Below are 10,501 nucleotides of genomic sequence, written 5' to 3'. Positions count from 1 at the left end.
ATATGGGAAATACAGCCAGTTTAAGGGCTCACAACTGCAAGTTACATACAAACGTGTATTTGAACATGTGTGCTTCATGTAGTGAAAAGCAACCTCAGAAGGGAAAATTTTTCAAGGAGAAGGGTGCCTAAAATGTTTCCCACTGCCATTTTTACCACATCTCCCCCTGCCACATGACACCCTCAAATTCCAAAATCAGCAGTGCAGACTAGACCTTTGCCGAGAAGATCTGACATATTGGAGATGGGAGGATGCGGTGGAAAAGCATCGGACAGAGAAAGGGCTAAGCACCACCTCTCTTACTGCTCTGTCCACTGAAAATTGCACATGCCCCTTTCTGAAACCATGTGCAGCTGGTCGGTTGCAACAGAAATGGGTACAGAAAGAAGCAAACACAACCAACAACGCTTGCACAGATTCCGTTGTACTTGTAACAACAGCTCCGCGCTGGTTGTGTTCTGCTTACACAGTTCCAGTTACATGGGCGACAGACACACACGGATGAGGAGCTTTGACTGCATCTGCCTTCTTACCACTTGAATTAAGCTGGGTGGGTCACTCATCTCTGACAGTATTTCAAAAGACATTGCATCTTGCTCCAGCTGTGCCTCCAATACCACTCAGATAATACAGGTGGAAATCATCCTTGCTGCCATACATTCCTACCTGTGCAGCAGCTTGCATGTCCTGTATCTCCCTCCTCCACCACATCCCCACCCCCAGTTTAGAGCACACTTACCTCCTTATTCACAAAGCAGTAAAGAATGGCCACCAGCATTCCCTAAAGAGACAAAGAAGTCAATCAGAATAATGCCATTTACTGTATTTTTCCATGTATGAAGCCCCCTATTTTGGGGGACTCAAATTTAAGAAGATGGGGGGAGATGGCTCAGACATCTTGAGCTTTTTGGGGGGAGGATTGCGCTTTGGGGGGGGATTGCACAGGGTTGTTGAGCTCATCTGTCCCCTCACTGGCAGAAGTTGCCTATCGCCCGTCCTATTGCCCCAGCTTCAGCCGATCAACACCAGCCATTGACACAGCAACCAATAACACATCCAACAGCCGTGGACAGACACGGCAGCAGCTAATCAAACGTCTGCCCTATGCACTATCCATATATAAGAAACTCCCACTTTTTAGCATAATTTTTATAGGAAGAAACCTAGTCATATACACAGAAACGTACATTAAATAATAATTGCAACCAGAAAAGCTTGTCTCTCTATAGTTTTTGAATGGGCCTGAGCAAAGAATGGGCTTCTGGTGTGCCTCACCTGGAAGGAGCTGAGGAAGAGGTCAAAGAAGAGCTTGACATAGCGCAGCGTGCCCTGGGCATGCTCATCGGTGACAAAGGCGAAAACCACCTCGTGGATTCCCAGCAACGGGATGAGCGTCAGTGTTGACTTGGCCAGCCTAAATGGGGCATCAGCTAATTAGAATGCATGACAAGCAAAAGGCAGCAGCATCCCACAGTATTCGGCCCGAACCCCGTATGAACCACCTACCTGGTGGAGGAACGAATGGGCTTATGAATGACAAGAAAAGAAACCTGCTAGACTCGTATCGAAGGCCACTTTAAAAAGTCAGTGTACCCATCCCCCAAACCCATGGACGTGTGGAAGGGATACCCCTAACCTACAAAGGCTGTGATGCCATGGGCAATGATGGCGTAAACAGGATGATAATAGAACCTTCCCATCCCGGGAAAAGCTATGGCACTGTAGAGCAGGGAAGGGTGGGAGCAGGAGCCAGTACCGGAATTTGTAGTCTGTGTAGCGCATCTGGTGGGCACGGAGCTTAGAGACCAATATCTGAATGATACGGATGAAAATGAAGAAGTTGATCTGAAAGAGAGAGAGTGTGTCTGAGTGGGAAGAAGAGGCAGGACTGCAGGAGAGTCAAAAGACACGCATAGCAAATAAGGGTCTAATTTTAGCCACGATTACTACTGTTATTAATTCTGGACCCATCATAAGCTCTCAGTGGCTTGCACAGGTCTCCCCAAAGTGCTCCATCCAGGCTGTGACCACGTCTATGCATCACTGGGGCTATAGGATTAGACGTTTGCAGAACAGTTACTGGATCACTGGTACATATGCTTGCTAATAACATTTTGTGATTTGAGCACTTAGGGAAAGTGCTGTCTATAATATACATACTAAATTATTGTTGTTGGTAACATGGACAACAGGGGTGGCTTATCTTAGGCTTGGAGGCTAAATTGGGTCCCCAAAGAAATGTTTTCTCACCCCACCCCAGCAGCATTTTGACAGCACAAAAAACAATTTAGTTAATTAGTTGACACAGTGCTGGTTTAAGCCTCTTTGCCCTGCTCAGCACCTTGATGGTGATGCGGTGTGCCCTCTCCCCTGTCATTAACTTCATCATTTTATGTAGGGGGAGGGGGTTGATAATCCCTCAGCTGATCTGCATCCATCAGTTAAGGAAGTGGGCTATGTGCCCAACATGGCTAATGTGGCTTTCAGGCCAAAATTGGTTCACAACCTACCCCTGGCCTGACAAGGTGCATCACATTGTGGCCCTCAGACATTTTATTACTTGGAGGTTGCCCTATTCATTTTTCAGGAACATCAAATAAGAAGGCTGGAGGCAGGAAAATGATTGTTCCCTCTGCATTTTGCTGGGCAAGGGCAGCCATTGTGGGCGGTTCAGTGGGCATCTGAGACAAGCGAGGAATAAAGAGAACTCACCAAGATGGCCAGGAACACAGGGAAACGCAGGATCCACCAGAACCCCATGTTATGATTGGTACTCCAGCATCTCAGGAAAGAAAGAAAGAAAGAAACCATGGATCGTGTGCAACAAGTGTGGCCTGGCACACTGTCCTCTTCCTTGCAGCACCTCCCACCCCCACTCCTCACACTTAGTACAATGTGGCCTGCTCACACCCATAGCCCTCATAGGAATGTCACCTATTAAGTTGCCTGGCAATGACAGAAGCATTACAGATAACCTACAAACAGTCTGCACAGCAGAGACACACATTGTCCTGGAACTTACTGAATATTTTCATAAAGAAATTTCACCACTACCCATGGCACAATGAAGAGTACTGGGGCCCCTGGAAGAAAGAGAGAGAGAGAGAGAGAGAGAGAGGATTTATTTATTTATTTTTTAAAAAAGGAACGGCCTCTGTCTGGCAGGACAGAGGAATTTAACCTGAGAAGAGTTTCTGCGCTAGATTCATCCTGACTCAAGATCTGCCAGTGGCTCATTAAACGCAACCAGGAGGTGCAGGGAGTCGAGGGATCCTCAAATCTTGGGAGTATCACTGCAGTCAATTTGCTTGGAGTTATACATTCTCTAGGTGAAGAAGCCAATCTAAGTTGACAGATCTTGTCTCCCAGCCCAGGCTCCATGAACATAGAGACAATCCAACCTGGCCTGGTTGCCACATATACGTTTGCCAAATGGCACATGTGGTTTAGGCGTGGGTTCACCAGAAAGAGACAAAACCTCAGATTTCCAGGCAAGACCTGGATGTTTCTAGATTGCGGAGGGGCTTCTTTCCCCCCACTGCACTGTGCCCTCCTCCCAAACCTGCTCCAGGTCCCTCTCCCAGTCTCCAGAGTAGGCTTGCAGGCAGTGGCAGGGGTGTGAACAGGGAGGAGAGGGAAGGGAAATCCCATCGTGTTTGCGGGAGCCATTCTGTTCATGAAATGACTTCGGTTGGATACAACTGTGTCTGTATAATTGCTTAGTAGGAAGCAACTAGCAAGAGGCACAAATGGCATTGTTATGAGAGAGTTTACTGCAGACTCAGTGATGTTTGTGTAGACCAAGTTTTGGGCAGTGACCACATGACATCAAAACGCCATCCCATATGATATAGTATACCTTTTTTCCTTTTATGTTGTTCAAAACAACAACAACAACAACACCCAATATCAGCATTGTGTGGGCACCGTGCAAAACTTGCATGCATGTGTAGCACTGAGATCACAATAGACTGCCATGTGGAAGCACCATCAGACACTTTCAAAACAGAATGTGGAAAAGTATATTTATTTATTAAACTCATATCCTACTCTTCCTCCCAAAGGAGCCCAGTTTATGGATTAAACCTGCTTTTAAGATAGATAGGATAAGATGCAGGCAGCCAAAGTGGTGTCCTCAAAATTTATTTGGACTACAACTCCCATAATCCCTGATCATTCACCTTGCTGGTTGGGGCTAATGGGAGCTGAAGTCTGAGGACATCTGGAGGACACTAGGTTGATTACCCGAGGGATAAGATGCAAGAGTTGGCATCAGAAGTCCCATGCAGGCAGTAGCTCTTTAGCAATTAGGCAGTGGTATGATAAGAACCACTTGTTAGCCAGAGTGTAAATATCTCTCACCCACTGTTGTCTCTGGTCAAATAGATGCTATCGGGTTGTTGCTGCTGCTGCTACTGTTGTAATGTCTCAAAAATCTACTTGATCTGAGATCATGGTGGGGGTAAGAGGGTGGGTGATCATTTTGACTGCAAGCATCAACAACAGAATGCCCTCAAAAACTACAGTCTCTACATGGCCTTAGCTGCAGTACAATGTGCTGTTCCATGTAGAGCTGCTTGCCCTTTGGGGCAAACATTACTAGTCATGAGGGATGGATGACTACTGCTGAAAACAGCACTGTCTCCTTCCCATGTCTCCCCAGTAATGTTTACTGAAAGAAGACAGATGAGACGGTGTCATTATCGTACCCAAAATGTCCCCCCCCCTTTGCTGTTAGGAGCAGGCAATCGAGTGCAGGAGGTGGGGCTTGGCATGCTTCTGTTTCTGTTATTTCTGATATGAGCTCACCTGATCGGTGCCTCCCAGGCCAATGTGTGGATCTGAACTTAGTTAGCTGACGTCTTTCACACTTCCCAAATGTTCCAGCACAGTTCTTGCCTCAAAATACGTGTCCAAATGTCTTTAGGAATTGGTCTTTTGAAGGGGAAACGTTTAGAAATATGTATTTTGAGACAAGAGGTGTTTGGAAATGCATATTTTGAAAGAATGTTAAGTTCAGATACATGTTTGCGTGTTGAATAGGGGCTGCTGCTCCTATGCCCCACCCACCCCCTGGCTGATCCCCTCACAGTTTTCCTTCCTTCACAGCTTGCCCCAAACCCCTGCCCCACCTAACAGCTCCACCCCTGCTTATCCCACACCCTTCCTTTCCCCCCTCACAGCTCACCCCAACCCCACCTTTTAAAGTAATAAAGTCTGAGGCACTTCAGAGAGCTGTTTTCTGAAGCCCCTGCCCCCTGTTAAACCTTGCTGTAGCCATGTTTAACAGAGCGGGACAGATGTTTTAGAGAGTGGTTTGTGAAACCTCTCTGTGGACCACTTCTTCCCTTTTGTTCAACACCTTGCCTGGGCCGCTTTCTACCCATGCTGCTTACTTGCCAAATGGCCTGCTTGCCCACTTACCTGCATGCTGTTATGCTGGAGTTGGCCTGGCTGCCTACTGGGGGCCATGTGAACTCCAGCGTGACAGCAGCCTTATGCTTCTATTTGTTTGGGGAGAAATGTGAATTGTCACGCGGAATTATTATGTTTTAAAATTGCAGCTTAATGTGTTCTTGCAGAATGCCTGCAAAAGTGACACAGGCTGCAAACAGACTGATTCACTCATCCCTAGGGTTGGCAAACTCTGAGAATGATGACATCACATCCATCTATCTTTTACTGGATGTTTACCAGGAAAACCGAGAGAGAATATGCTGTTGCTCTTCTCAATTGCAGCCCATGCATCATTCATAACACGTCTTGCTTGCCCTTTAGTCTCTCACGCTCAGAAAGAAAGAAGGCAGCTATTTAGCAGGTAGCTGGTAGTCACAAGGGTCAAATCTGACATTCAAGCAGGCATATCTTGATTTTCTCTTTTTAGAGGAAATAAATAGTAAGGTAGGGATGCTCAATGCTGGCTTCACCAGAACCTCACAATTCCTAGCTAATCTGAAACCATTGTAAAGTCTGAACATGCAAGATTTTAATAGACAAAAAATTACTCAGGAAGGCTTAGATAAAGGAGCACTTGGGACTTTATAATCTAATTCTTGCCATTAAAAGACAGTGATTGCAGAAAGCCATTGATCAAGCAACATGCTCATTCAATGACATATCTAGGTCTTTCACCCACAGGAGGGCTTGTGGAGGCTATCATTCTTCCAAAGTTGTTTTTTTTTAATGTACAGAAAAGTAAAGCAAAGGCACCTCTGTTACTTAGAGGAATAAATTCTGGGTAAAATGGCACTGTGTTGGTCAAGCAATGAGGCATTATCTGCCTTGGACTCAGAGTTTCTGTGAGCACAACTCAATTCACAGGAAACTCCTGCTGGAGGCAGGGGCAGGTGATGTTTGCCAGTTCCTCTTTCCCTCTGAAGCCCCCCTGCGCACTCTGAACAACTGAAGGCGTAGGGGATCCTCTAAAACAGTGAGAGGGGGAAGAGAAGGGGTGAAATAGGCAAAAATGACCCTTTCCCCTTCCTCCAGTGGGAGCTTCGGATAGATCTCAGTCCCTTCCACAAACATTAGGAGTCCTTCAGTCCACTGAAATGATACTCTGGGCCCCACCACTGTGCCGCTGCCAGCCCTGCCGGGGCTTTGTCTGTGCCACTGCCACAGACCACTGCCACTGTGCCCTCATTGCTGCAGCCTCACTGCTGCCACTGCATCATGGCAGCATTGCAGGTGTTGTCAGAGATGGATTTAGGGCAGCGTGACTGGTTCCACCATACTGGGTGCTTAGCCTAGGGGATGCAGCAGGGCTTGCAACTACAGTGGTAGCTTGGGTTACAGACGCTTCAGGTTACAGACTCCACTAACCCAGAAATAGTACCCCGGGTTAAGAACTTTGCTTCAGGATGAGAACAGAAATCGTGCAGCGGCGGCACAGTGGCAGAGGGAGGCCCCATTAGCTAAAGTGGTCTTCAGGTTAAGAACGGACCTCCAGAACGAATTAAGTTCTTAACCCGAGGTACCACTGTATAACATGGTAAACTGAGCAGCAAGAGAAGGGGGTGTGCGATGAATTTTGGCCTCATACAGAGCGCCACTGAAATTTGAAAGACCCAAGTCCAGCCCTTCTGTAGTGGTGGGGCTGGCTGCAGTGCACGTATGGCGGGGGGCAGGGCCCCCCGGATCTGAAGAGGGGGTGTCATCATGGAGGTAGGGGTGTTGCTGGGGTGATTTGCCTACAGTGGCAAATGTCACAGGACAGGCCTGCTCTGGATCCAACACTGACCATTGTCACCATCATTACCTTCTGTGTCACACTCTCCCCATCCCATAACTCTGAGACAAGGTCATATGCCCCGTCCCCATAACATAAAGGTGGGAATCCTGGCCTTATCTCCCCTACCCCCCACAAGCCAAATTTCTTTGAAGTGCTATTAATCAGCAGACTTGAAGTCACCGCCCATCAGCACATCCCCTGGTCAAGCCGCATCTTTGCCTGCCCCACACCTGACGTCTTTCGAGGGAAACCATTTTGGCCCATATGGACTGGAGCTTCCCCACCCTTGCCATAATAAACAGTGCAGATTAGCGCAATCTCCAGCCACAGTGCTTCTCCTTCCCTGCCACCCTCAGTGACTCTCGCCCTGCTGTTTCTGCTCCAGCGAAGGTGCCTCTGACACTCAGTCACTCGTCCTTTCCAGGGCCTTGGCAACCCTGCATATACTCACCCCAGCCGATGCAGAGGTAGAGGCTGAAGTAGCTGCGCTCGGAGAAGACGGCCAACACCAGCAAGTTGTGCAGGTAGAGCCCCTCCACCAGCAGCCAGCAATAGTTGGCCACAATGCCGTACTGCATGAACACAGTGGCTGCCCGGCACCTGGCTGCTGCCTGGGGGAATGGCAAGGGGTCAGTGAGAAGGGCAAGGAAAGTCCAGGAACTCTCAGCGAGAAGCTCTCCTCCCCCACCCTACCCCTCTCTACAACCCAACCCCTGGATCAGCTTCAACACAAAATGGACATGTCCCTTTAGCAGGCAGATTCATGGGGGCAGCAGTTTGCCACTCTCCATAGTTTTGTGGTTGGTGCGTTAAAAACAAAAGCCACCAGTACAGAAGGTCTCAAGTGGCAGTAATGCGTAGGACTTGGCAACTAGGCAATGGCTTGGATCAAGTTTGGAAATGTAGCTGGTTCAGGCTGCTTGGTGACAGCAAAGCATGGTAGTTCTGGTTCCCATAACCATGAATGAAGGTGAGTACTGAACCAGAGGAGGGTTGAAGAAGTTGCTATTGGGGATGCTATTGGCATGGCTTCATTTGAAGCAGGGCTTAGCCCACACGGTCCAGCCTTCCAGCAGTTTAATTCTAGATACCAGACATTGCTCTTGCACTCTGGGGGTATGTTATTAACTCATGACTGGATGCATCAGAGAAACGATATACCGTATTTTTTGCTCTATAAGAACGCACCAGACCACAAGACTCACCTAGTTTTTGGAGGAGGAAAACAAGAAAAAAAATATTCTGAATCTCAGAAGCCAGAACAGCAAGAGGGATCGCTGCACAGTGAAAGCAGCAATTCCTCTTGCTGTTCTGGCTTCTGTGATAGCTGTGCAGCCTGCATTCGCCCCATAAGATGCACACACATTTCCCCTTACCTTTTAGAAGGGAAAAAGTGAGTCTTATAGAGCAAAAAATACGGTAGTCACCAAACTTAGGTGTCAGGGGCTCAGGAGCAGAGGCCCAGGAGAGGGAGGAAATGGAGAGCGAGGGGGAGGAATCCGAAGGGAGCGTAAGCGATGACAGTGGTCCGAGGTCCCTGAGTCTTTCCAGCGAATTGGAAGATTCACAGAAGGGGGCGCCCATGGTCAGAGCAAGGGGGGTGCCTAGGGGGACACCCCAGGAAGAAGGGGCCAGAGGGGACTCAGAGAGCAGCAGTTGGAAATCAGGACCAGCTTCCCCACCAGAGCGCAGTGGGGGGGAGGAGTCCCAGGTATCGGGATCAGGCTGCTCACCACCAGCGGGAGGAGATGAGTCAGGATTGACCACGCCTCCATCGGAGAGCGCGGAAACGGTCAAGAGGAAAGTTGGAGGCTGGGCGCGCGCGCCAAGTTCAAATGTACAGGCGAGCGGCACAGCAGGTAGCCCGGATAGGGAGCCAGGTCCTAAAGCCCGCCGGAAGGAGGGACAAGAGTCAGGGGGGTCAGTGTCAGAAGAGTCCAGAAAGGAGGAGACCCCGGGGGGCAGAAGGACCCAGAGGAGGAAAGAGCAACAGAAGAGGTGGAGTAAGGCTAGAGTCTTAAACTGGTGTACAGGGGGTGGAGACTCAGACGGAGCTTCGCCGATCTAGGTTCTAAGACGTAGAGCTGCACGCTGCGGCTTGGAAATGGAAACTGAACTTCAATAAAGACTTTTGTACATTATTACTGACTAGCGTTGGTCCTCTGTGAGCTGGGACCTAGAGGCAGCTCTGACATTAGGTTTTAACCGGGACATTATGGATGCATTACAAGCTGACTTAAGCATTGTGAAAGCTCTGAGAAAACATCCTATGCCTTTCCCCCCTTATTTGCTGGCTCTTGTGAATTTGTATGTGAAAACAACTACTTGGGAGTGGGCCCTAGTGTGTAGCTACCAAGTAGTGTAGGCAGGGGTTGTTGGGTTACCATAATTGTTTATGTGTGGTGCAGAGGCGAATCAATTGAACCTTCATGCTCCCTGGGGAAAGGGAACAAAGGAAATGAAAATTAAGCAAGTGTAAAAAAAAAGGGGGGACCAGGAATGTTTAACTCACCTCATCACTCAGCCAAAGACCCACACTGTAGTCGTCAATCTTCTGGTTGAAGTGAGTGTTGAGCAGCTTGTCGATAATAAGCACCGAGATGCCCTTCAGGATGAAGGAGGCGAAGAGGTTCATGTGGATGTAGTTGCGCATGCAGTGCAGCTTGCTGGAGAGCAGGGAGCTTGTCAACAACGCCTGTCCAGCATGGCCAGCACCATGCAGCCAGTGCCTCTCTCCCAGATCTTCCTCCCAGCCCTTGCACCCTGATCTCTCTTTCACCCCACTGTACTAAACCCCCACCCCGCTCCTCCATGCCTTGTGTTCTCCACTCTGCTCCTCATTCCACACCTACGCATTCACCCATGCTCTGCTCTCTCGTGAACTGTCATATGGCTTACCAGGAGCTCCTGGCCAATCTGGAAATATTTTGCAGATTTTGACCAGAAAATATTTTAATTAAATCCAGACCAATGTGACCCAGGAAGGCACTTCGTTAGGGGTGGTGTTAAGAGACCCCTATTCCCTTCACAATGCTACAACTCCCAGAGAGGTTTAACAATCAATCCCTCTTCCCAGGGAGCTCTGGGAATTGTAGTTCTGGGAGGGGGTCTCCTAATATCTATCAGCATCCTTAATCCTTCAACTCCTTAATCCTACAGCTTTGGGGAGAACCAGGGAAGCTTAAAGCGGTATGATCCTGCTTTAAATATATAGTGCAGATAGGGCCATATTCTTTCTCTCTCTCTCTCTCTCTCTCTCTCTCTCTCTCA

The 10,501-nt window shown here is 48.5% G+C and overlaps 1 protein-coding gene across 2 annotated transcripts in view; it reads right to left on the bottom strand.

The window, feature by feature from the left end:
• Nucleotides 1–10,501, bottom strand: part of GCGR (glucagon receptor) — a 43,508-nt gene that overhangs the window by 1,508 nt on the left and 31,499 nt on the right. For both annotated transcript variants that reach the window (XM_081899760.1, XM_081899759.1), the window contains exons 7-13: nt 9,744–9,897; nt 7,683–7,842; nt 3,023–3,083; nt 2,713–2,782; nt 1,757–1,845; nt 1,276–1,414; nt 740–781 (exon numbers count right to left, since the gene is read on the bottom strand). In XM_081899760.1, the coding sequence (XP_081755886.1) occupies nt 740–781; nt 1,276–1,414; nt 1,757–1,845; nt 2,713–2,782; nt 3,023–3,083; nt 7,683–7,842; nt 9,744–9,897 (715 nt within the window). The remainder of the gene's footprint in view (nt 1–739; nt 782–1,275; nt 1,415–1,756; nt 1,846–2,712; nt 2,783–3,022; nt 3,084–7,682; nt 7,843–9,743; nt 9,898–10,501) is intronic.

This window comes from Podarcis melisellensis (genome assembly GCF_964234715.1).
Source record: "Podarcis melisellensis genome assembly, chromosome: 2".
Classification (NCBI taxonomy): domain Eukaryota; kingdom Metazoa; phylum Chordata; class Lepidosauria; order Squamata; family Lacertidae; genus Podarcis; species Podarcis melisellensis.
The sequence above is the reverse complement of the archived record's forward strand: the minus strand, read 5'-3'. Positions and strand labels throughout refer to the sequence as shown.